At 37.5% G+C, this 27,998-nt stretch overlaps 1 protein-coding gene across 3 annotated transcripts; it reads left to right on the top strand.

Moving 5' to 3' along the window:
* Positions 1 to 12: 12 nt before the first annotated feature.
* On the top strand, positions 13 to 27,770 carry LOC130622928 (proline dehydrogenase 1, mitochondrial-like). Of its 3 annotated transcripts, XM_057438385.1 has the most exons (10): positions 13 to 356; positions 461 to 660; positions 2,501 to 2,523; positions 3,119 to 3,348; positions 3,651 to 3,776; positions 3,881 to 3,942; positions 24,496 to 24,580; positions 24,838 to 24,930; positions 25,116 to 25,262; positions 25,484 to 27,770. In XM_057438385.1, exons 1-10 carry the CDS (start codon positions 72 to 74, stop codon positions 26,039 to 26,041), a joined length of 1,809 nt encoding a protein of 602 aa, XP_057294368.1. In that variant the 5' UTR covers positions 13 to 71; the 3' UTR covers positions 26,042 to 27,770. The 3 variants fall into 3 exon arrangements, with proteins under 3 accessions (XP_057294368.1, XP_057294370.1, XP_057294369.1); XM_057438387.1 differs by lacking the exons at positions 13 to 356; positions 461 to 660; positions 2,501 to 2,523; ... (4 more) ...; positions 25,116 to 25,262; positions 25,484 to 27,770 and adding exons at positions 16,456 to 16,528; positions 16,953 to 24,233; XM_057438386.1 differs by lacking the exons at positions 13 to 356; positions 461 to 660; positions 2,501 to 2,523; ... (5 more) ...; positions 25,116 to 25,262; positions 25,484 to 27,770 and adding exons at positions 15,884 to 16,043; positions 16,456 to 16,528; positions 16,953 to 24,233.
* The last annotated feature ends 228 nt before the right edge of the window (positions 27,771 to 27,998 follow it).

Below are 27,998 nucleotides of genomic sequence, written 5' to 3'. Positions count from 1 at the left end.
GATCTTCTCGGAACACACAAAACAAAAGCATAAACACAACACACACCATAAAACGAGAGGCTGGAGAAGGGATGGCCAGTAGGCTGATTTTTGGGAGGCACAATTTAAATACCAGATTTTATACACATAAATGCATTGTTTCGCAGTATGGCAGACGTCTTAAAGCTAATTCCCAGCAAGAAAGCACCTTGAGCTCTGTTCATGTAAATGATGTTTTGCAGGAGAAAGAACATACTAAGCTAGATTTCTCAGATTTTGAAAAGGCTTTTAAGGCGAAGAAAACCAGTGAAATTATACGAGCCTTGGGAGTTTATAAGCTATGTTCGTTTGGTTTTCTTGTTAATAGGAACAAAGAGGTAAGGTAGTTTTTTCAGATTTTAAATTAGTGCCTAGTTAGCTAGCTAGTAATTTTGTTGCTTGTTTTTCCATATTTATAGCTAACTTTTTAATTTTATTTTAGCTCATACAGTTGTCTCGTAAATTACTTGGCAAAAGAGGCTTTGAATATCTCATGAAAAATTCTTTCTATGGTCACTTTGTTGCTGGAGAAACGCAAAAAGATATTAAGGACAAACTCTCCTTGATGCAAAGATATGGTGTTGGTGCTATTTTAGATTATGCAGTGGAGGCAGATATTCCCAAAAACGAGTTAGATAACAGGTATGCTTTAGTTCTATATTAAGATATGCAAAACTTAAACCCTATGGAGATCAGTAGCTCATTTCCATAGTACACCCGAATTATCTCACGAAGGTTGTGAGGTTATGGTCTAGTTGAATAAACATTATTTCAGATTCTGTAGCCGTCCTTTCTATAACAATCTATATAAATTACTACTAGTCTGGAGTTTTTATAAAAAGTCTCGACTAAAGTTGTTGACTATTGCTGATTTATGGATATGCCTTTTTCAACAACAAAAGCAACAACAAAATATAAACTTCCCTAGATAGATAGATGTGCATATTTTACATGGCTAGCCTCACAAATATCGAGGGATATACCCTGTCTATTATTTCCAGGAGGGGTCATGGCGTAGATGGAGAGTCCTAGAGTATTTAATGCTCATTTTGAGCTACGCAGACCCAATTAGAGCCCGCGCTCTACTAGACAACTCCCGGCAACATCCAACGGCCCACACAGTGTGCCATCTTCCCAATTTCCCTCACATGGCTTGGGTTAACCCGGGGCTATGGTAACATTCACTCGCCCATGTTGAATCGCCGTCAAGAGGAATCGAACCCCGGTCTCCCGCACAAAGTACGAGAGCTCTAACCACTAATCTACGGCGCCACAACGGCGCCCTATGTTTTAATTCTTATGTAGCTGGAGTTCAGAAATACCTTATTTTGAAAACACTTCTCTTGTGGTGTGCTGAAGAGGAAGGGAGGTGATAAACAATGTTTTCAGAAAGCAAAGTGAAAAAAGGGTTGGAAAACTAAAAAAATGATTGAAGGTCTCCAGTGATATTACAATGGCTGTTTGCAAATATAATAACACAGATTGTAAGAACTCAATATATTTCCAACCACATCAAAAGGAGCAACATTCCTTATCTCACCCCAACAATTACTTTGCTTACATCGAATACTAAAGCTTGCAGTCATCACTACTATTTTGCACCTGAAAATGTTTCCCTCTGATGTCTACTGTTTACCTTTTGCAAAGTCTGGCTGTCAATTTTATTAGATCTTAAATACAATAGTTTTTTTACTCAACAATGGTTTGTGCTATTTTGTGGCCCATCTCAACAATTTAAAGGGGGAAAGTTGCATAAAATATACCTTTGTTTATCATGCATTCTGATAATAATCTTGTGTTCATTGACATCTTGGTTGTTTTTGGTTAGAAAGCCCTAGTCTACATATTACCACCCTAATCTGCATATTGCCACCCTTTTTTGCATATTACCACCCTGGTTTGCGTATTATCACCCTGATCTGCATATTACTACCCTAGTCTGTGTAATACTCCCTAGTCTGCGTATTACCACCCTATTCTGCATATTAATATCCTAGTAGTCTACATATTACTTCAACAAATCGAACCACATCCTACAACTTCTATATTAATTAACTTTCACTAAGTGTCTTCATAAATCATGTTTTCTATATTATTATTGAAGGAAAGTTGTGATTATAAGAACATTTGTTTAACAAGCTTGCATAAACCAGGGTGGTTACGAGTACTAGATACACTTTAAAATACTTGAATGTACTGGATTTATAGATATGTACAAGAAAAATTGTACTGGAAAGTCCACCTTTTAAGGTTTTACAGAACAATATTGGAGAATGTACTTAAACATATATACTGGAAGTTCATCACTTCAAATCCCCCTTAAGAATTGCGGGCTTAATTTTATTTGTTTTTATTTAAATTTGACCCTTTTTTAGTGGCCACCCTATGAAACTATTTTTGATTAGCATTAAATTGTATCCTCACAACAAGTCTGCAAATATAACTTTTATATTCATTTGTATTGTTATTATTATATCTTCAGCAACTCCTCCATCCAAGATGCAGGTAAGATTTTTTTTAAATTGTTTCTCAATCGTCTATGAAGTAAAATGGTTCTCTTACTTTCAATACATTAATTTTAAGACATAGGGTACATCTTCAAGAGCGAAAAAGCACTTACCAAAAATCTTTTAAAAATCATTCCAAAAATATTCTTTCAAAATTATATGTGCTATGTGTGAGAAAAAAATTGTATTTTACTATTCCTTATTGTTTTGGGTATTTCAGTTAGGAAAATTTAAAATTTGTGACCACTACAAAAGTTTCTTACATTTTTTAATGTTTGTTTGTTTTTGTTTGCTTATTTGCGTATACATTAAAAATATTTGTATTTTGATTTTAAAGAAATATAGGTCTTTACCTTTATGACACAGAAGGATATAAAAAGCTTCCACGCTGCACGCATGAAAAATAAATTGAATGAATAAAGCGTGAAAGTTTGTTTCATTAAAACTGTCAAGTTTACATTTACCAAAAAATCGTTTTTAACCTTTGTGCAGAGTCTGTAAAAAGAACTAAAAATTGACTGGAACTTGCTAATTTTACATTACTATCTAAGCAAGTGTCCTAACTCATTATGTTTCATCGGTACTTGTTTTAGATGAGTTTTCCATGGATTTATCTGACGTGGAATTCAAGTTTCAGTTACATAAAGAGTTCCTTGATCGTCGAGAACGAGTTTTTAGCGCCAGAACGTATTTCTACGAAGGGGAAGAAAAATGTGACCAAAATATGGAAGTATTTTTAGAATGTATTGATACTACTGGCAACACAGCAGAAAATGGATTTGCAGCAATAAAAGTGACTGCGTTAGGAAGACCAATGTTACTGGTAGGTGATTTGTTAGTATTAAGAATGATCATGAAAAATAAGAGCTAGTATGTGGGTGGTACCAGGGAGAATGGAATGTTTTTGTTTTGGTATTGCAATAGTGAGGGTGATGTAGAATAGAAAAGGGGACTAAATTGGTGTTTGTGATCACACAAGAAAGTTATTTCAATGCAACTTTACAACTTTTTATTGTCATATTTTGTTTGTTTGTTTGTGTTTATTTGTTTGTTTGTTTGCTGCTTGTTGTCGTTTACTGGTCTTTTTAATGTCTGTTATACATAGCATTTCCATTTGTTCTCTAGCTTCGCTTGTCGCAAATCTTAAACCAAACACAACACTACTTTGATAAGTTGGCTTCCAACAAAGAAATCATGACTCGAAGGAATATCGTGAAAGAGAAATTCTTGTTTGGTTTAAAACAGCTTGGGGTAAATATTAAAAAGATGGAGTTCCATTTAGAATAACTTTAATACGCATCCTCTACTGTTAATATTAGTGTAAAGACTTATTCTCCTTTCTTTTTTTTGTACAGGTTGACATGTTAGACAAGGAAGCAACTAAGATCTTCGAAATTATGGATGTAACAAAAGACGGGTGAGAAATGTTTGTGTTCTATCTCCCAAATTTTCAATAGATAACTAAACCACATTAATCATTTTGACACGGAAGTCCCATATTACATGTACACTATATAGTCCAGTCGATGAAGCAAAATTTTAGTCAAAACCTGGAAAAAAATGATGCCAAGCTGAAATTTGGCACAAACCTTCCTTATAATATGAAGAATCACCAAAAAAAAAGCCCTATAAAATCTCCTTGTGGAAATTGAGATATCCGCCATTTTTAAAAATGGCGGAATTATTCACGTTAAATTTTCAAAATTTCATTTTTAGTCCAAATATAGGCATGTTTGGGCTCCCTAGAAAGATAATTTTATTCTTGTTAATTATTTTTCACACAGATGTCACATTAGGAAACGGAGAAAACGATAATTTTAATTTAGAGTTGTGTTGAATTTTGGGAAAACACACACAGAAAATAACAAAAATAACAAAATTCAAGTTATTTTATTCCTGTACTATAACCATACATCAGTTACATGTCTCCTTCTTTCTAAAATAACAATTAACAAGAAAAATCAATTAATAGATTGAATTTTTACACAGAAGGGTAAAGAGCTATTAAACGGCTGAGTTCAATATAAAAAATTTAATTGCAAACAGTTTAGTTCATGATAATTTTGAAACATATTATCTAACATCAGAAATTTGATTATCTTAATTCACACCATAAAAAGGTCTTTAAATATATTTCGATCATCTTCACTTTGAAGATCTTCATACCTGTCATTATCATCGTCCTGTTTCTAAAATAAAACGTGTGGTAGTTATTATTGTTATTATTATTGTTTATTATTAATACCCTTGAGTGTCTTAACCATCATAAATATCACACATCATTTCTAAATTATCCTTACCTGTGAGTTTTCACAATATTCACATAGCAATCTCCACACGATGGCATGCATTTCATTCCGTGTTTCTTACAAGAACAGATATTTGTTGAACATGGAGCTCATCATTTGAAATCCAAAATCCAAATCTAGACAGGTGATTTACCAACCATTTACAAGCCATAGTCTTTTCTATCAAGTCCAAAGGTCAAAGGGCACCTAATTGATCTGGGGCGCGATGCTTGTGTGATACATTGGCCCAAGCTGTCTCTTTTCTATTCCCATGATATTAGGGTGTTCAAAAACGAAATAAGGCTTATTGGAATCCATTGTTTTTCCTTGTCCTTGATATCATCTGCTGTTGGATAAAAGTCAAAATTACTTTCCATTTCTTGGATATCTGCCTTCACAAGCTTCGCGGCAGCTATTACGATATCCATCTTTGTTTGATTTTCATTCTTTTTTAGATCAGCTAGAATTTTATTTACCATGTCCCTGAAACAAACTATGTTTTGTCTTCCAGCTAATTCAGCAAAATAAATGTTTTTTGCATACTTTTCCTGTAGTTTTTGCTTTAACCTTTTGACAGTGTGCACTTTGCCGTTTTCATTGTAACCTTGCATTTTCTCTTGCAGCTCCTTCCATGTATAAAGCTCACAATCTGATTCATTTTCTAACCAGTTAAAAGTTTCTCACATGCTTCCATCATCTCATCATTGATAGCCCTTCCTTTCTTTGCTGATTTTGGCACATTTAGGGTAAACATTTTCCTACAGTTATCATGATGCACTGCCTCCTCAGCAACAAGATCATTACAAGTCAGCAATCTCTCAAACACCTGATTACCCCAATCATCCTTACGTTCTCCAGCTTTCTGAATCAGTGATTCACATATAGGCAATGTATGCATTTCTTTCACACGGCTTTGTGCGATGTTTTTGAAATCAATCAGCTAGTAGTTCTAGGGATGGCGGTAATACACACTTTTCCAATTTTCACGGTCAAATTCTCATAAAAAATAACATACACAATTTGACTTGTGACGTCACAAATGTTCATCACACCTCATCGTGACAAAATCCGCTGACCATCAGCAAAAAATCCGCTGACAATCAACGCATGCGCAGCAACTTGCGCAGCAATCTTCGGACTTTGTTGAAATGTGTATATAATAAATGAGTTGGTTCAAGAATGCAATCAGCAAACTATACAGCACTGTGTCGGCACCAGTGGCAGCAACTCGCGACGCTTTTGCCGATCGACTACAGAGTGTGCGGGATACCGTTGTCTTCTACTACAACAAGGCAAAAGAACAAATTTCGGGAGGGACAACGCTTCACGACGATATCGAACAGGAGGCATGGGAAGGCTACACGGAGGACTTTCAGGGGGATGATATCCAAATGTTGAAAGATGGAAATACAGTCAAAAAATGGCGGTTCAACAAGCATTTGAACCAACCTCTAAAGGACGCTATTATGTGAAAAATTGAACCCTACATGGAAATGCGCGTTAATGTTGTGTACAGCTTCAGCTGTAATATTTACAAGGGAGGACGTGGTGTCTCTAATTACAACAAAACTAAGAGCTCCAGGTCACTATCAAGCATCGACGAAATTGAAGCGTTCATTGAAGAATGCGAAATGAAGCGCCTCAATCTGGAGGATGGCGAGTTTTGGACTAAGGCTTATTTACCACCGGTTAGAACCACCGAGACCCAAGGAGCATACGAAGGGAATATTGTCTTTGGTCACGTATAGATCAAAGTGATAAGCACGCGTGAACCGCTTCTGGGATGCGGCCCTCTCCCAGATTGGCTGCGGAACAAGAGGTGCATCTACGCCATGGATAGTGAATATGCCAGAACAGACAACTTATGTTTTTGGAGATGCTTAGCTGTAAGAGAGAGGGCCGACGTAGTACGGGGAACAGAACGTCTAATAAAAACAGCCCTCAAGTTAGCCCGAGAGTACTACGAGGACTCCAAGCTTAAGCGTAAAGATGTGAGACCTGCGAGGCTGGTGGATCTTGAGGGCGTTGCCAAACAATTTATGGTCAACATCAGGGTCTTTGAGCCCAAGAGAAACTCCGAAAAGGCACCATGGAGACTCGTCTATGGTCAAAAGCAGTACAAAAAGGATTTAGACATTATCAATCTTGGTATGCCGGACGGGCACTGTTTCTACATCAAGGATTTAGACAGGCTGACCCAACACTGGAAATGCAAGGTACGCGGCCAAGTTTTTAACAAGACCTGGAATCTCACGCGGCATAAGAAGAACAAATGCGAGGGCGTCAAGACGACAATCATTTGCAAAGCATCAAAATATATCGAATACATGGCAAAGCAAACTGGAAGGCATATCCATCATGCACTCTGTGGACATGGAGGAGAACGGGTTATCCGCGATGTTAAAGGAAAGGAATGGAAAGTTGACGGCTACGAGCCTATTTCAAAGGCCGTTTATGAGTACAATGGTTGTAGGTGGCATGGATGTCCCTGTTGGCCCAAGTGAACCAACGCGGACAAGAATTGGTACACTGCAACCTAGTCTAAGGAAAATATAATACAGGAACAGGGCTACTGGGAATGTGAGAAACCACCCAAAATCAAGAGGTTCTTTAAGAAAGAATTCAGGCCCTATCCCCACTATATCTTGTTTGATTTTGAGGCCCTCTTACTACCGTTAAATTACCAGCAAACCTCTGATCTGACATACCTTTCAAGACATATCCCTGTAAGCGTTGGTATTGCCGATAGCTTGAATAAACACCCGACGTTCATGGAGCACAACAATCCCCAGATCTTGGTTAAACAGTTTGTGGAGCAACTGGAAAAGAGGCATGCCCTCATTGTGGAAGAAGTCGAGAGAATGTACCCAAAACCCGACGATTTCGACATGCTTTCCAAGAGGAACCAGGATGCGTGGAACGAGTGTGTAAACCAAGTATCTGTAATTGGGTTTAACAGCGGCAAGTACGACATCAACCTGATCAAGTGATATTTTGTCGAACAAATTTCGACAGACGATAAGATCAGGGTAGCGAAGAAAGACAACGACTACATGTTCCTCACAACCTCGAGGTTTAAATTTCTCGACATCAAAAATTTCCTTGCTCCTGGTATGAGCTATGATGGTTAGTGCAAGTCCTTGGAATGTAAGCTCCAAAAGCTCGTGTTTCTGTATGAGTGGTTAACGTGCTACGACATGTTGGGCCCGTCGTGCACGAGGACTTCTATAGCCGGCTAAGCAGGAAAAACACGCTATCTTGCGAAGAGTACGAAACATTCCGCGCTGAGTTTTACAGGCGAGGCTGCGTCACCATGATGGACTGGCTGCGCGAGTACAATCTAGTCGATGTGGAACCGTTCATTGAAGCCGTGGACAAGACGAGGTTGCAGTATTACACCGACGAGATAGACATTTTGAAGGACGCGGTAAGTATTCTGGGCGTGTCGATGCGCTACCTTTTGAACAAATCTCTACGGCTGAACCCCAAATTGGAGCTATACGCTCCAGGGGAACCATACAAGCACAATTGCGAGGACTCTTGCTACACCAAAGGTTGTAAGGGTTGTAAAGAGGTACGGAAAGTATGTGAAAAATGTACAAGGAACGAGGCCTACGAGCTTTTGCAGACGGGGATGGTTGGTGGTCCCACGATCGTATTCTGTAGGTATCACGAACGGGACGTGACGGTTAGAGGATCTCACATTACCAGGAACCCCACGAGTGCAAGACCATACTAGGGTACGACGCAAACATGCTCTACCCGAGTACCCTGATGCAAGACTTTCCATGTGGGAAGGAACAGCTGATCAAGGTGGCTACACCAACATCAACGCATAACTTAGAGCTACTGACACAAGGTGTGCTAAATGGATCACTCTTTGGCTCTGAAGGTCTGCGTGAAAAATTCAGCGAAATGGCCCCGCTATTTGTCGTCAAGGAGATATCTGATGAAGCCATTCCCGAGAATATGTATGAGTACTTGAAAACTACGGGGCGCAAGCGTGTACCAGGTACGCGTAAGCTTCTAGGGTTGGAAAAAAAATCTTACTGTATACCCCCTGTGCTGAAATGGTACCTTGACCATGGGCTAAAAGTAACCGCTTTTCACCAGTTCCTCAAGTACACTCTAGGTAGGCCATTTGCATGACTTCCGGAAGAGATTGCCTATACACGACGACAGGCTGATGAAGACTCCGACAAGCGTATTGCGGGGGATACAGCAAAGTTGAAGGGGAACAGTTTCTACGGCAAGATGATCGAAGACATAGCGAGACACGCAAATACTACATTTACGAGGGATGAAAAGGCGGTTGATGCAGCCCTGCGAAGCCCGTACCTTGAAGGTCTTGAAGAGATTGGAGATGCTTCCGAGCTTAGAAAAGGCAAACACAAGTGCAATATCGATAGAGCCTACCAGTGTGGTATTGCGGTGTATCAGATAGCCAAACTTTGTATGTTGGAATTTTACTATGATTTTCCTGACAAGTACGTGGATCATCGAGATTTTGAGTACATCTATATGGACACTGACAGTGCCCATTTTGCCATCTCTGGAGAAGAGTTGCGGGATGTCGTTCGCTTCGAACTACTTGACGATTACGAGAAGGACGTAAAAAACTGGCTCGTCACTGATAAGTACTCGAGTCGAACAGGAGGGTTATTCAAAACAGAATCCATTTGGTTTCGGATGATTGCCCTGACAGCCAAGTGCTATTTTGTCGGAGGGAAAGAGGGCACGAAATTTTCGTGTAAGGGAATGTCGAAGAAGCAAAATGCCGTGACTTGGTATAGGTACCTGAGCACTCTGAGGGGTGGTCTAGACACTGCAAAGAACGTAGGTTTCCGGGTGCACAACCAGGGAATGATTACGTATTAACAAAACAAGCTTGGCGTTTTATGACATAAGAGTTGTGCATGACGACGGGATACATACATCTCTGGTTGCACTTTAAGCAACTTGCCTATTCAGAAATGTTGTAAGCATTTTTGATTAACTAAAAGGAAGTGTGTTTGTATATCGCTGTAATACTACCTTATGCCCTGATCGCGTTTTGTTTTTTACAATATCGTAATACAATAAAAAGAATGAGTCAGCTCGCGAATATGTTTGACAAGGTAGACATCTTCGCAGAATCTTTTGAACATGTTGAAAAACCTACGGATAAGCGGCAGGTCCTAAAGGAAGCTCTACGCAAAGGCAAGGGGCATCTTTTACCGAAAAAATTTACAGAAGGCTTTGTCGACAAGGCCCCTGATGAAGTGATTGAAAAGGTACGCGCCGACTATGTTCAACGAGAGTTATAAATGAAAAGGGAGAAAAGACGGCTAAAGCACTATGTACCCACGTGGTTAACCTGTACGCGAACCTTGTTGGAAACTTCGTGGACATCGATAGCGTTGAGGACCTTCGGCAAGATATTGAGGAAGACCCTGCTATCCGAGATGCAATGGCAGACCTCGGGATTCTCGTGTACTGCACAATTGGCAGTTGTTTAGCGCCTATCTTTGTGGTGGGACATACAGCCCGACATATGAGCAAAAAAGATGACGGATCGGAGACTAAGGAGAAAGATCCTTGAGGATCAGGGCCTACAGTAAAATTTCTTATCAGCCATAAGACTTATAAGAAAGAAATGACTGAAGAACAGAGACAAGTCATAGCCAAAAAGGATGAAGGTCGTGTTGCTGCTGGCAAGAGACTTGCGGAATGGAATCGCAGGAACAAGGAAAACTTAGAGAAGAATGTAGGCAAAAGTTCTTCATCAGGTGATCAGGAACCTGCATCAGGTCCACACAAGTCGAGGGACAACGTCTACATCTACGGTGTAGGGGCGCTTGCCATGCTCGCGATAGGGGTAGGGGTCTGGTATAAATTTGGAAGCAAAAATGAACCTCACAAGCCCGCGGCCCGCCCCGAGGTCCAACAAAAGGATAAACCTCAAATTGATATTTTCAAGATGCATTAGATTTTCCAAAAAAAAAAAAATTAAATAAATGACGAGTAAAGCAACACCTCACATGACAAGCAACATCACTCCTAAGGAAAAAGAAAACTTGGACATGCTCTACGAGACAGTCGTAGATCTATCTTTCACCTTTATATACGCCCTGGCAGGTAAGAAATTCCTGGGCATTGCACGGCCCTCTGCAAAAATGGACAAGAACAATGTCATGAAGATGACGGCCTATTTTTCCGCGGGCAGAGCAAGGCGCGAGATGGCTGTAAAAAAAGGGTGGATCCCACCAATCATCGTTCCAAAACAATAAATGATTGATGTAGCCAGAATTGATAAGGAAATTAGAGGGTCTCAACAGGACGAAAATTATCTACGTCTTTACACCCTGTTTTCCCACAATATTGTACCTAGGTACATTGAGCTTTTAAAAACACCAATCAAGATACCCTTTTTTAACCTCGCACCCTGCCCCATAACTCAGGAAAAGGCGCGCCTCGTCGAGAGATATCGCAAGGTATTGCGTTACCTAGATGGTGAGATAGTGTTTGATCCCCTTCCCCTCGTATACAAGACCACGTACTGCCCCGTCTGTAAGGGGTTTCTTGTCAACAACCATGGCGGCGCTTGAATTTGTTCCGATTGCCTTTCCACTATTACGAAAATACATAAAAAACAGGGCATTTAATAAAATAATGTTAGACGTTGTCAAGGATCCACACACCTGCATTTTTACAGGCCCGACAAGCTGTGGCAAGATGCAACGTGTTCTAGACCTGCTCGAGAACAATTGCAGGCAACACTACTACAACATAGTGATACTATGTCCTACTATTCAATAGAACAGCACCTACCTTGAGGGAGCCTCGCTTTGGAGGGTTGATTACGTGTTTCTAATAGACCCCAAGGATCAACTTTTCGAATGGGTTCAAAAATTGTCGTCTTTACTCGCGGGTGAAGAGACGTTGTTCGTCGTTGACGACTGTATTGCTGACGAGAGCCTCGACAAGCGGAGACAATCCCTGCTTGAATGGGCTATTTCAGGTTCTACCTGAAGATATAACAAAGATGTCATCACAAATTTTGCTTTTCAACGCCATACCTGCAGGAGCAATTGAGACCCTGTTCGAAATCAGCCTCGTTTTAAACGTGCTGACCTAGGGAGGTTTTTGAGGATCGATGATATAAAAGCAACTTACAGAGACGTGAAAACCATACCTCGCCGTGATATCATGAGGAGTGCGGCAGCCGCACCCCTCAAAGGAGGTCAAAATTGGCGCGATGTCTTTGTCACATTTGACGGTGCATTGGAGATTGTGCGTTGTTCTAGAAAACCCAAGACCGTAGAGTTAATCAAATGGCTTGTTCAAAAAGGTGTCGAAAAATTACAGGATGAACTTGAGAAGCGGGACGTGGCCATCGCCATCCTAGAGGACGATCTTGATGCCAGGGATGAACAACTTAGTGTTCTTAGTCAAGACAACTCGGAATTACGGCGGAGACATGTCCCACACCGATATCAATATGACAACGTGCTATGGTTGATAAAAACGATCCTCACGAGCATGGAAAAAAAGGCATACATAAGCACTACATGATCGGATGCCAGCGTAAGCAACTCAGCACAAGAATAAATACGTTATACGCGATGTACCCCGATATGACCGAAAGGAAACCGGAATGCGACCACCTGAATGCCGTGCATGCCTTGTGCCGATTCAGGGACGATACTCTTGGCATTGAGAATTTTTACCACAACTATTTCACACTACCTGACGATGATACGTGGGAGCTATTCGAAGGGATGTTTGATATTGATATGTCGTAAGCAGACGCTAATTTTACTCTTGGAAGTAGTAAAATTACCACGTAGGGGTGAAAATCTCTGGCTGAACCTTGGTATATTAAAATATAGTCACAACTTTCTCTGTTTAACGCAATACCAGCCGGAGCCATCGAAACTCTGTCCAATGAACAAAATCAGCCTCTTTTTAAACGTGCTGACCTGGGGAGGTTTTTGGGTATTGCTGATGTAGCGCGCAATTTTCAATATTTGGCTGAAGAAACTACAACAAGACAAAATATACCCGGCCAGGGTGCCACCCTGATCCAGACAGGTATGCTAGGAGGAGGGAAAAATCCGCATGATGTATTCGTGACGCTAGATGGTGCCTTAGAAATTGCTGCCAAATCAAAAAAAACAAGGCCGTAGGTTTAATCAAATGGCTTACGAAAAAAGGTGTTGAAAAATTACAGGATGAGGTCAGGAAGCAGCGCCAGACCATCGAAGAAAGAGATATTGCCATTGCCATCTTCGAGGACGACCTAGACGACAGAGACAAGCAACTCGTTGTGCTGGGGGACGAACTTGGTGACAGGGATCGACAACTTGCAGTGCTGCAAGACCAAGTAGGAACATTACAGTAACGTGCCGTGCCTTACCTCGAAAATCTTGGAAAAGATAACGGCATGTTCGTTATCCAGAAGAACAACAACGATCCCTTTCCATACCTGACCATCATTCACGAAAGTCAAAATTATAGACTTGACAAGATTAGAGAGATTGAAAAATATCTACGAAGTGAAATTAAAGAGCAGGACAGACTCTCAAAAAGTTTAAGATGCATGGGACCTGGGTGAGGTATTGTGATCATGGAATACTGAGTGTTAGTATTATCACCTCAGGTGTCGGAATAGGAGCTTTAGCCTCGGGTCTGGGGTTTTCCGCTATGTATTGCCATGGGAGGAATCACGATTGCCGTAGGTATCGGTCAGGCTGGTCTGCGGAACGCCTCAAAGAGGTTAGCTGTCAAATCCAAGAAACACGAAAGTATCAGGCTACTCGCGGAGTCACAATTGAATTCCATCGTCGATCTGATTTCGAAAGCGGTAGAAAATGGGATTATCAGCGATTACGAGTTTAGTCTCATTATGCAAGAAAAACAACGGTACATGCTATTAAAGGAACAGATACGACAGCGCGTCAAACGTATCATTGACTCTATCAAATGAACGTGCTCAGCTTGTAACGAAAGGGAGAGAGGAGGGTAAGGAAGGGATTTTAAAAAAGCTTCAATCTGCGCAATATGCAAGCAGTACATAGATTCTCCACCTGTTTACAAGCCTTAGTATGTTTTGTAACCCTTGTAGGGTTATAAAACATTTAATCATCACTCAGTAGCCATTCAACTTTAAAGTCCTTGTACCTACATTCAAAAACATGTACCTGTGGGTAGTAGTTTTTGCCCTGCATGTACACGGAAGCTATAGCCAGGATGGCACTGACTTGACAGGGTTCATCGTAGGGTACCTGCATACCGTGTATGGTACCCTACAATGTACCTTTGATCCTTAACTCCATTGGCAAGAATGGGATCTGATACGTACTCTACAATGTACCTTTGATCCTTACCTCCATTGGCAAGAATGGGATCTGATACGTACCCTACAATGTACCTTTGATCTTTACCTCCATTGGCAGGAATGGGATCTGATACGTACCCTACAATGTACCTTTGATCCTTACCTCCATTGGCAGGAATGGGATCTGATACTGTTAGGTAATCCACATTGATATCACTGATGTTGGTAAAAGTACACGCAAATTTGTAGAAATTTCTGGGGTTGACAATTTCATTCTCAAATTTCAGCATCCTTTTTTGAATTTGCAACGAGGTCCGAGGATTGCACATACGCAACTGCCTCCATTATACGTGATTTACTCCTGATAGCAGCACCAATACAGCATTTTAGCCTTTATCATAAGCCTTCGTCCTCAGCTACACCTGTTGTACTCGTCAAGCGTACGTTCACAGTCCTTGCATTGTTCTTCCATTTATCTTATAACCTCGAGGAATTGTAAGAATAACTTACTCGGGGCTCCACAACCTTTTATCCTCCGAAAAGCACCCTATAACCCTACCCCGATGCCAGGAATTCCTTTTGCGTCAAGTCGCCCCCAAATCTGACGAGGGGTCTCCAGTCTGGGGCGGCCAAATTTCAAGATTATTGTATCATCATAATGAAGATACAAAACCATTTGCAACACTGGTATAAACTTTAAAGATAGAATAATATAGAATAAAAAAATAGAATCAAAGTCTGCAGAAATAAATTTCCAAAATGCACCTAATTTAATATATATTTTTAACTGCATATATTTAAGATGTTGTGTTGTGGTGGCCCAACTCTCTTATATCTATCTTCCAAGTTTTCTTTTTAGCAAAATACTTTGCTCTCACAACTTTTTTATGTTGCCATCACATCACAAGAATATTTATGGAAACTTTTATGTTGTTTCAAACTTTTGTCACCTTATACTCGATCAGTGTAGAAATACAACCTCAATTTTGGTTTGTATTTCGGTTTTACTAAAAGTAGGAACCAGCAGTAACCAGCAGTATTTCGAAGTAACCACCAGAGAACCACCAGTATTTTGAAGTAACCAACAGAAAACCAGTATTTTGAAGTAACCAACAGAAAACGAGCAGTTAAATAGATAAAACGAAATAAACGCAACTACCGCTTCAAATGTGAAACATTTTATAATGTACACAACAGTTCATGACCCATTTGTTGAAATGTTTTTCTCTGGTGTGACTCGGGCTTTATGCAACAGTTGATTAAAAGACAGAAGGCTTTTTGAAAAAAGTATATACTGACTGTATTAGTATTTTAAAACCACACGCGAGAATTAACAAAAACAAAATTAATATTTTAAATAATGAACTAATATCTGAATTGTAAACCAAATATAACGAAAAACACTATACGGAGGAGAGTCTAAAACAAGACATTTTTTCCTTCTGGTAGACAATATTAAAGTTCGAATGAATTTGAAGTCACGAACGTGAGAGATACCTCTACTGCCATTGTATCCACTGTTGAGGAATCCATATCAAAGTTTATTTTTCGCAGCGATTACACACTTCCTTTAACGCTTCCTAAAAAATTATTCCGCTTTATCAGAGTATGTATACCTCCATGATTTGACCGAAGGATTTTCATTTTGCAATTTGTGTAACCCAAATATAACGAAAAACGCTATACGGAGGAGGGTCCAAAAGGAGACATTTTTTTCTTTTGGTAGACAAAATAAAGTTCGAATGAATTGAATGAATTAATAAATGTTGTGGAGAAACATCGTGGCATCGGATAGAAATATACGTTTGTTTTTCTCACATGGTTTGTTAGCATAATATATAATATTGAGACTAAAGAAAATCTGTTGGTGTCCAGGACAGTTTTTATTAGAATAACAGAGAAATTGCTGAGGTAAGGGTTGTGTTACTCACTTGGTGTGAAAATTTATTTGTTTATTCACAAGCTTTTATAAAAAATCAAGCCAATGGCCCAACAGTCTAGGTTTCTTAATTATTTCATGATTTTAGTACCAAAAGTTTTTTATGTGTCTTGAGCCTGCAAGTTTCATCTGCAATTTGCGGCAAAGTTAACGTTTCTTTCTAGTGAAAGTTCCATAACATTTTAGAGCTCTTAGTGGTACACAGTTTCTTATAAACGGATTTCTTATAAAAAAGCGTGTACTTATTTGATTTTTTTGTGCAATGCATATATATGTTTCCTGGATACCCAGTACAGGGCTGAATGGTTCTTTTTATTCAGAAGTTCGCCGATACACACATTTTTTATAAGAACGATCGCCTTTACTTCTGTGTCATTCCACCAGCCATAGAAATACAAGATTCGAGCGACGAAAACGATAATAAAGATGATGATTTACCTGCCGTTTTCGAACCAAAGTAAGTTTAAAATTAGTGTTTAGATATTCATAAATACTTACTCTGCTTTAATAGTTTAACTATTAACTCAGATTATTTTTTTTTTTTTGTGTAGCTAATACAAAAAAAAAACTCTTTCTCAGAATAGAATGCGTCAAGTCAAAATTTAATTCCATTATGGTATAAAAGGGAAAGAATAAAAGCGTACAGAATTAAAAAGTGTGGAACTTAAAAGTGCAAAACTGGGTAAAAAAACGCACTAATTAATTCCGCAAAAACGCCCAAAAAATGGCAGTTCGCGCTAAAATATAATAATTTTCTCTTTAGTTTTTTAACAAAAATGTCAATTGGATTAGTTACTTATGCCTAAATACTGCTAAAAGTACTTCATAAGAACCTTGCGACTATACCATTAACTTTCTTTTGCTTCGCATTCTTTTTAAAGGGTTACAGAAGCTGTAAAAGAAACAATGGAAGCTGAAAAGGCTCAGTTCATATTTACCATCCTTTTGACAGAACCAGAGTCAATGGAGTTGGATAAGAAGCCATCCGCTGAAAGAAGAAATAACTTTTTTTGTACATTGAACGTGGAAAAGGTGCCAATTTCTGCAGCTAAAAGTGACGATAACGGTTCGTTTGTGTATAAAGGGAATCCTAAGAAATACTATTTCAAAAATGACGATGGCAATGTACAGATTGCACATAAGTGTGACCAGGGCTGGTACATTTCAGAACGTCGAAGTTGTGCATCTCGGACACCAATATATGACCAAACGATAGTACCTGCTGCAAAAGTTTCTCTCTTATCTAGATGTTATCGAAAGAGCAAGGTGAATAATTTCACAAACCTAATAGCAACCATCAAGAATATGGACAGTGCAGAAATGTGGCCTTCCTATTACTACTTAAATAGATGGGATGATGGCATTGAAGGTGAATTTATTGTACCTAGACATGGCAATGCCAAAAAGGCAACTGCTCCAGCATATTATCGAAAAGATCCAAGCGTTTTTGACAAAATTGATAATGGATTAGAAAAGGGAATGTCGAATGATGAAATATATCTTCAGATAAACAGAGAACCTGTCGAATCGGTTAGCGAAACATTGCATAAGCTAGTCAAAAATGAAGGCATTCTTTACAACATATGTTTCGAGAAAGATCGTTATTCAGCAATGAATATTATGCCACACATGCTTACTGACTTAAAACGTTTTTGTGTGGACGATGACGGTGTTTTTACTGTGAACACAACATTCCAGGTTGCTGATGGATTATGGCTTACCGACTCCACTTATCCATACAAAGCGTTAATTGATGGTAATGGGAAACATCCAAAATTTCGTGGACCCAGTCAATGGCACTGGAAAAAAGATACAGAGTCTTATCGAAGGTATATGGGAGAAATTTGCCTCGTTAAGCCTGAGCTGAGGAACATTCGAAATGTGGGGCATGATTTAGATGCTGCCATTGCATGTGGATTAAACGATGTATTAAACGCTCCCAATCACTTCTGGTGTACCGAACACCTTCAAGAAGCTGATACGCGTAAACTTAGAAAGTTAAATGCGAACAACCGTACTGTGGACAGAGTCATGGCAGACATTTATGGGACACAAAACGAAAATGTCCTCGAATTCGGATTAGCAGATGCTGAAGACGAAAACGATTTGCTGGTAAAATTGGAAAGTTTGGAAAGTACGTGGGAAAGCCTAGTGCCTTCTTTTTATACATGGTTTAAAAAGTGCAGATTTGAAGTATTTGTGGAATGTCTTGTGTTGTCAGCAAGAGAAAGTAAAGGAATAAAAGGGAGGTATTACTCCAATGGACTAGAATTGAAACATCGCCTATTAAAAAAGAAACTTAGTGACAACGATATTGAAACTGAAATTGGAGAAGTTTCCTTCTACCTTGAAAAATGGATTACTGAAAACTTCATCCATCAAATTAACAGAGATTTTTATGGACAAGGAAAATACAGATTAGGTCCGAGATATCAGCAATTTTTTCGAGAACCTACGTTATTTTTGAAGTGGTCGAAAGAACGCCAATCTTAACATCTAGATTCTTTCCTAAATTTTACTGCAAAAGCATAGTCATCTTACGTGAAGCCAAGTAACGCAGGTCAAAAAGGAAATACAAAGGCAGGTCAAAAAAGAAGATGTAATCTTCCTGAACCACAATTCTTTTCTGAGCGATCTTCATTTGCAATCGACACGGAAGTAACATCATCTAACCACAAAATATCACCGGTTAAAATTAGCAAAATTTCATCAACAAATTGGAAAGTTAAATCGTCTGAAATCACAACGAACGATATCTTCAATCCAGATAGAAGACCCACGAAACAATATACATTTGTTCATAAAAATGACAAAAAATCATTTCCAACAACTGTGCAGCGCTGTCAAGAATGTCGTATCAGTTTCATGCCCCAAGATTTTGTAGCCGTAAAAACAAATTTTGATCGCGAATATACGGACAAAAACGGTCAAAAAAAGAAATCGTTTGGAAACGTGTATCTTCATTATATCACTACGTGTCTAAAAGAATTTGATCAAAACTTCAATTTCAATTCAATAAACGTACCGAAAGGAACACAGAACCATCTCAAACCTTTGGAGATACACAAGCTTGAAACAAAAGGCTGCAACATCGAGTAACTTACATGTATACAAACTCACATGTATATTTAGTTCTATTCAATAGGGTTTTTTATACTTTTGTGACTTTGTTTCTTTTATATTATGTTATCTTTCCAAATTAAGTTGAAATAACTGCTTAAAACTACAACTTCTGTGCATTTAAGTCAATATAAAGTCAAGCTATACTATATATAGTGGGGCTTTTTCTTTTAACATTCTTCTATTTTGTTAATATCTGTTCAAATCTACTCATTTTGAAACATGTAGTGTGTGAACATATTTCATCTTTGTTCAAGTTATAATCTTATGCTTTCAATATGAACGTTTTTTACTTGAAACATGTTACATTTTATTTCAAAAATAAACTTTAATCCTGAAAACACTATTTTCGTTCTGTTCTTTTTGTTTCCATAATTGCCGTTAGGCGAAATAAATAACTAAATAACTTAAGTTGATTAATTATCGCGAATTCCGCGACTTTTATTCATATTTTTGAAAATTAATCTTCGCGGGATGCATTTTATTGGACCTCGTGAAAACAACTTAAAAGTAGCTAATTAGCAAGAACAACATAAAGTATCAGAAAAAAGCCCTGGGAACTAGGTGCCCTTTTATTTATCATATTTGGTAATTTAAAGTCATGAAGTGTTGTGCATAAAAATCACAACACCTTTGCGCTGCTGTTGCTGCCTTCTCTGGAGTAAATTGATAATAACTGCTGGTTCTCTGATAGCAGTGTAAAAAAACAGCTGGTTCTCTTGTGGTTACTTCATAATACTGGTGATTCTCTGGTGGTTACTTCGAAATACTGCTGGTTACTGTTGGTTACTGCTGGTTCCTACTTTTAGTATCTACGTTTGTATTTTTATATTTTACGATTCTTATAAGAAGAAACTTACTTTTTTTTATAGCGTGCACACAGCTTTGAAAACTCTTAGGGCTGTTTCTGTGTGCATCAAGTTGTAAACGTATTTTACTTCAGAATGTATTATTTGCTACTTACTACTAGCTACTTACTTCAGCTAGCTATAAGTTTCTTAAAATGTTTTAAGCTCCAAAATGATATTAATTCAATGTAAAACCATAGTTGAAAGACTAAGATAAGGACTAAATACATACATGAAAATCCATAACAAGTAACTAGTGTATAACAACCAACACATGTGCGATAAGACTCAAAATGACAGAAAAAATCAGCCAAACTTTGGCACGGAAAGCAAAAAATGCGCCTTTTGCGCAAAAATGAATAAACGGCGTGCCATCAAGCAACTTTTCGTTCCGGAAGTTGTGTTTCAAAGACTAGCCACCTAAGGTGTGAGTCAACAACTTGTACAGGAATATGAAATAGGTTTATCTTAAGCTAAACTTGACTACACTGTAATAAATACAACATTATGAGAACCAGGTCTTAGGACACTCTTTTAAAAATCAATGTCGACCTCTTATGTAATCTCGCAAATGAATTGGCTCCGCGTAAAAGGTTCACCAATGTGTTTATTTTTTTTTTCCGGAGACAAAGACTAGCAGTTATTTGTATGTACAGATGTTTTTACGCAGTAAAAAAGGATAACATTTTACTTGTGGTGTAATTCAAATTGACAAAAATTTTTCTTGTCTCCGGAAGAGCTTATTGAAAAAATTTTTTTATTTCCTCGAACAAAGCTTAGTTGATCAATACAGCAGGCTTGAAATTTCCTCTAAAAATAAAATTCTGATCCTTTAAATACACAAACCATAATAGTAAGAATAAATTTATTTTTCTAAGGAGCCAAAAAATGCCTATATTTGGACTAAAAATGAAATTTTGAAAAATTTGACGTGAAGAATTCCGCCATTTTTAAAAATAGCGGATATCTCAATTTCCACAAGGAGGTTTTATGGGCCTTTCTTTGGTGGTTTTACATATCATAACGAAGGTTTGTGCCAAATTTCAGCTTGGCATCATTTTTTCCAGGTCATGAGCTTGAACGACTGGAATAATATAACCGAGAAGAAAGTTATTTTCTTTTAGCAAAAAAAGAGAGATATAAACAAGCAAATATTATTACTATTATTATTGTTGTTATTGTTATTGTTAATAACACACTCCGTTTCTAACGTTTTCTTAAATTTTTAGTTATTGTAATAATAACTGTAACAGCAGCGAGTTCAACTCTGTCTTCACTCTCTAAAGACATTTTATCGAAAGGAAATTATCAAAAATCTGTTCAATTTATATTAATGCTAAATTTCGACAAATCGAATTCGATTAATTGGATCGTGTATCACCGCCTTTAAGCGGACCTCTAGGATAGGTCAAAATCGGAATATTCATTTTGTGTATATTTTGTAAGCAGCATCTTCCATGACATACAGTCTAAGTTGTTTTAACAATTTTAATCTCTGGCTAGCTTTCTTATAAACTTTGTCGAAATTATTATTTAAATTCAAATATCTGTCAAAATGATTCCGAGATACTTATATTCTGATACGTTGTTAATTTTTTGTCATTTATAAGATATATCGAGTTTCTTATTCGTGTTGTTTAAGTGCTTTGCTGTTCTAAACAGCATCGTTTCTGTTTTACCCTTCTTAAGATTGATAATTAGTACATTGTCATCGAAATACTTTGCTATTATTTCTAAATCCTTTTCTAGTTTATATTCAACGTCTTCCTTCGTTTTTCCACTGACATAAATAGCTGTGTCGTCAGCATACATTGTCACTTTGCATATTTCGAGACAGTGTGGAAAATCGTTGAAGAAAATTATAAACAATAGGGGGGACCCAAAATAGATCCTTGGCGTACCTCACTGAACAAAGGCTTTTTCGCTGAGACTACATCAATTATGGAAACAACTTGATTTCTATTGAAAAAATAACCCGCAGACCACTGAAGTTCTACACCGTCAATTCCATATGCGTTTAATTTATTCAGCAGAATGCTATGTCCTATGGTATCGAACGCTTTTGTTAAGTTGATGTAGACTACTCCTACCATCAGACCAGTATCAATTAATTTTCGAATGCTATCAAATGAGATAGTCGAAGCAAGCTTTGTTGATCAGTGATGTCGATATCCTAATTGTGAATTTGTCAACAAATCATTTGATAAGTTGTCAACTGAGAGTGGATGGCTCGTTCAAGAATTTTAGAAAATATCGGAAGTATGGAAATTGGCCGATAGTTCATTGGTAATTTCATATCGCCATTTTTATGTATCGGTACGATTTTTGCTTCTTTCCAGGTTGATGGAACAACTCCAGTTCTAATTGACATGTTAATAATATAAGCAAGAAGTTGTGATATGAGCTTCGCACAGTGTTTTTATCATGCCTGGTGGCAGTTCATCTAAACCCGTAGATTTATTGCGCTTAAGAGTTTTTAGTTGTTTCTCAACAAATATTTTCGAGACGTATGTAAATTCAAAGTTTTGTTCGTTTTCTTAACAACAGGTATTTTACGCCAGACATAATCTGTAATCGAGACGAATTTTGATTTCAGTTGTTTCGCGATGTTTCCAAAATAATCAGAGAATGTTTTGGCAGTTTTCTCATTGTCCTTTTTATTAACAATTTACTTCTCGATTTGGACGGGAATACACTTTTATTGCGTCCCAAAATTTTCTGACATTGCCTTTGTTCTCGTTAATTAGGTTGCGATGGTATTTTCTTTTCGACTCTTTAAGTTTACCATTGCATTTATTTTTTAAAGTTTTATATAACTCAAAGTCCTCTGTTAACTTTGTCTAGAGCTTTTCGTAGCGCCTGATCTCGTTTATCCATAAGTTTTCGTAAGTCTGCTGTTAACCACTGGGATGGTTTATCTCTCACTATTTTGGACTTGTACGGCGCATGCAAATCAAAACATTTTTAAGAGTCGAAGTAAAAATACCAACTACAGTGTTCACATCAGTACAATTATACAATAAATCCCAGTTAATATTTTTAACGTCTGTTGCGAGTTTAACATCATCGTAGTTTTTGTAATCACGGGAATTGACCGATCGAGAGAAATACTTTTTATTGTTCAACTTTCTAACACAACCAATGAGGTCATGGTCCACAATCGATAATGATTCAACCAAAACAGTGCTAATGTTGGAAACGTTATTTGTGATAATAATGTCTATTAGCGTTTTGAAGACTCCGTAATTCTGGTCGCTTTAGAAATGATTTGTTCAAAAGAATTCAAGGTGATAATAGATTTTAAATCTTTGTTATCGGCTGAATTAAGGTAGTTAGCCTTCAAATCTCCCATGATGATTATCTTTTTTTGTTGTTTTTGAGCTGCAATTAGCGACTCATTGAACGAATCATTGAAATGTTTTGATAAATGTTTTGAACTATTTGGTGGTCTGTAATAGCAAGTAAAAAGAAGTGATTTCGTATTTTTTATAAAAATTTCTAACCATAAACATTCCGTGGTATCGTTTTCTAAGTCCGATCTTCTTTTCCAAATCAAGCCATTTTTAACAAAAAATCCGACCCCTCCTCCTTGTCCTTTACTCCTATGCCTTGATATAAACTGATAATTTGGGATTTCAAACAAACTTTTTTCTGATTCATCGTTAATATGAGTTTCTGATAAACCAAAAATATCAATTTCTGGGTGATCGTAAACAAACTCCAGATTCGATAACCTTTTTTCTTGGAAAATTCATCTAATCTTGTACATTCAAATTCTGTAACGAAAAACAACACCAAAGCGATGACAACCGCTCGCCACGACGCCATCTTAATTTTTACCTTTTTCTTGTGAAAGTTGGTTCTAATATAGCCCTCCCATAGCTTCGATTTGAGGTTAATACACTAATGTTGGTAGAACAGTGCCAAACAAAATCTCTAATTTATCCAAGATCTAGAAATATTTAGCCAACCATTCAGGATAACATCAAACGTCAGCTCACACATCAAAACAGTATTTTACCGCACACTACAAGCCTACACCCTATGATGTATAACTTAACGAAAGTAGATTATTTGGCCATGTTTCTCCTTCCTTTATTAAAAACGACCTTCTTTATGGTCACAGTTCAAAATTAGCCATACACAGGATACTGTATACACTCCATATAGCACCCACTCTCTTTAACGGCCATCTGATTAAAACCCATTCTAATTTTAAAATTTTATTTGACGATTAGGGTGTTAGAGGGAGCATTTTCGGTATCCTATGCGAACTAATCTCGACTTGTGTCCGAATTAGTAAAAATTATTATCCCTTAGATATTAATGGTAGAGACCTATACTTTATTATATCGACGTTTTTAAGCATGTTACAAGGAAAAAAATATGCTTCTCATATTCGCATTGATGTGTCGACAGTTCTGTACACAATACAAAAGTTATTTTTCTATCTTAGAGGGATCGATGTAATAGAATGGCACAACTTTCTGACACCACAACTTCAACTGGCAAAATTATTTCGAGCCAAACCCACAGTGAAGGTTAGTTAACACCAATTTTTTTTTTTTAAATTCCTGCAATTTGCGGCGGTCAGAAAATTTGTCTCTGGCATATTTTTTGAAGCGAATCCTCGATTCGAAAACTGCGTGCAACACAAACGATTTATTTACTTGCTATTTACTGCACGTTGTCTGTTTACACTTTTACATCAACTAGTGTAACTTCGCGTAATGAACCTAGGACCTCTCGGTTGCCGGCTCATCTTTAATGTTAATTTTACGTTTGTTTGTTTTCTTAGGGTGAATTGAGCAGTGAAATTATTTTGACACTAACAAATACAGAGCTAAAAGAAATGGAAAATATGATTGAGCGTTTGTTAACCATAGCAGAGGTTCGTTTGAGTTGAGAAGTTTTTTATTTGTGTGAGAGTGACCAGGGTGCTTTGTTGTATTCCATAGATACGTGTAATGATTTTATCCTGATGTGTTTATATATTGACCTTTTGAAAATTCATGTCTACTTGCGTAAGAAAATATTAAGAGACACTGTTGAATGTCAATATTTTGTTAATTTCAGAGAGCGAAGGAAAAGAATGTTCGTCTCATGGTCGACGCTGAGCAAACATATTTTCAACCTGCCATCACTAGAATCACACTAGAAGCAATGAGAATGTTTAATCGAGACAAACCCATTGTATTTAACACGTACCAGTGTTATTTGAAGGTATAACTTTCGTCTCGCTTTCAAAACATGTTCTGATTGGATGCTTCTTTTGTTGCGCCTTTAAAAGCTATTGTGATTGGATGTTTCTTCTGTCGCGCTTTTAAAAGCTGTTTTGGTTGATTGCTTGGAAACAATTGAACAGCTCACGCGTTTATCTGTGACTTTTATCGCTGGCTTTAAAAACGTTTCTTATAAACATAACTTTTCTTGCTTACTTTTAGAATGCTATGAACACAATACATGTTGATATGGAGTTAGCGAGACGCGAAGGTTTTTATTTTGGAGCCAAACTTGTGCGCGGTGCTTACATGGAGCAAGAACGTTTGCGTGCTCTGGCTGCTGGATACGATGATCCCATCCATAGCAGTTACGAAGACACTGACAAGTGCTACAATGCTGTTCTTAGTGCTGTACTAGAAGAGGTACGGTGGAGAGGTGCTAACGTGATGGTAGCTTCCCACAACGAAGGTTCAATAAGACATGCAGTAGAGATCATGCGGGATTTTAATCTGGCACCAGACAGTGGCAAAGTGTTCTTTGGTCAACTTTTAGGCATGTGCGACGTTATAACGTACGCCCTAGGTGGGGCGGGCTATTCTGCGTATAAGTATGTACCCTATGGACCCGTTGAAGAAGTGATGCCGTATTTGTCGCGGCGCGCAATGGAAAATCGCAGCCTGATGAAGGGCGTAGTTAAAGAACGGCATATGTTATGGCGGGAACTGCTAAGACGGTTGAAAACTGGAGGCTTGAACCATGACCCTAAGTTAGCTGAATAATATGTTTGATTATCTAATTCTTAATGTATTAGTTAATCTCCAGTAAGTCAAATGCACAACACGTTTTTTAACCATCGACAAAGCTTTCTTTGCAAGCTAAAAGTTCTCTTGCGCCAAGCTGTAAGCTGAATAAAATGTGTTAACAATAGGTGTGAGCAAACTAAATTACTTTAGTAGCTGCTACAAACCAAAAGAGGCCATAAAATGATTCAACCCTACTACTACCGGGGTTTTGATGCCTAATAGAAATAGCACAGGGCCTAAAGGGCACCCTCGTTTTTTTTTCTTAACAAAAGCTGAATGCTAAAACTAAGTCCTAAAGTTGAACTGAAACCGATTAATTTTATTCTGGACCTTTATATGATGTTTCCCAGTATTAACAAACACAAAGAACAGAAAATATTGAATATTTCCATTTTTTTATGTAGCACAACAGTTGATGACAAAACGATGACAATGACATACCGTCAATATTTTTTGGTTTCTTCTGATCATAAGCTGACAAAATGATATTAAACTTCGAAAAATTTCAGCACGCTAAAAAAAAGGACTTAAAAATTGAAAATATACCATCAGGGCGGTGCTTAATGAGCGCCCTGTTGGTGGGAATGGGGTTAATATTTTTATGTTGAGTGTATTTCTGTTAAAGAGAAAGAATCGCATCTTTTGTTTTGGTAATTTCGCCTTTAAGCCAAACTCCAGTTTCTCAGCCAATTGTTTCATACGATCACGTTATTTTTATGTCCAGTCTTAGTGTTAAGGGCTTTGTGAGAACAGATGACCTATTTACGCAACTGAAAGTAAATGTAAAATATTACATAAATTTTTCAGAATTTTTTAATATTTAAACGGCGTTCTTTGTGGTTGTTGTTGTCGTTATTTGAACGGTTGTTTCGAAAAGGAGCAACAACCTATTCCTATAATTACCAAACAAGAATTGATGAGAGTCGGTTAACTCTTTTTAGGTTTAGCTGTCAATACAAAAAACCAAATACACCCTATTAGACATTTAAACGGCTTCATATTTTCTGTTGGCTTAGTCATCATGTAAGCAATATGATATCCTGTTTGAAATATGTATTTGTATGTTTTATATATTGTATGATATATAATATATTGGATGTTTTTGTAATTACTTTTTCTATTTTAAATTTTCCACTCGTTCGACTACCGTAATGCTTAGAATAAACGCCCGGGGCTTTTATTAAATTTTTTGACATTTGGGGGAGCTTCTTTTCGAGGTGGCGTTTAGAAGAGGGGTGCGTTTATTAAATTTTTTACACTTCGTCTCTTTTGCAATTTTTAAGGATACCTATAATATATATCTTCACAACAGAAAATAAAAGATATTCTCTGATATGTTTTAGAAAATAAACTTAAAAAGCGAAAAGCTAAATTTTTAACCTTAAACCTAAGATTTAGGAAAAAAGTGAGTAAGTATACTTTTACTATCACCTCGCATAAACGCCCCCCTACTTGATGGGGGCGTTTATTTATAATATGACTGAAAAGGAGGGGCGTCTATTCGAAGGGGGCGTTTATTAGGAGGAGGCGTTTATTCGAAGCATTACGGTAATATATTTGTGTTAAAAAATATAGGTTATTCTTTTATATTTCTAGTTCAGTTTTTTATGGTATTATGAGGGGCATGTTCAGTTTACTATTCATTTTGCTATGTATACGAGCCCCCGTAAAAAATTTAAGCTTAATATATGTTCCTATGACAAAATTGTTATTTTATTATTCTTTTCCCACTTAGTTGTGTTGCTTATTTTTACGTGCGGAGTGATCTACCATTGATTCTTTCTCAGCTCGAAGAAGTTTATCTGGATAAGATGATTTTGTAGATGATTAATATTGGATGACAAAAACCATCTACAACTAGACACAATAAACTGTGATGTATGGATTTATCAAAGACGGACTAACAAAGCAAAAAGTGTGGTAGATTTAACAA

Source organism: Hydractinia symbiolongicarpus, chromosome 13 (genome assembly GCF_029227915.1).
Source record: "Hydractinia symbiolongicarpus strain clone_291-10 chromosome 13, HSymV2.1, whole genome shotgun sequence".
Taxonomy (NCBI): domain Eukaryota; kingdom Metazoa; phylum Cnidaria; class Hydrozoa; order Anthoathecata; family Hydractiniidae; genus Hydractinia; species Hydractinia symbiolongicarpus.
Note: the sequence above shows the minus strand (reverse complement) of the source record. Positions and strands in the feature narration are given on the sequence as shown.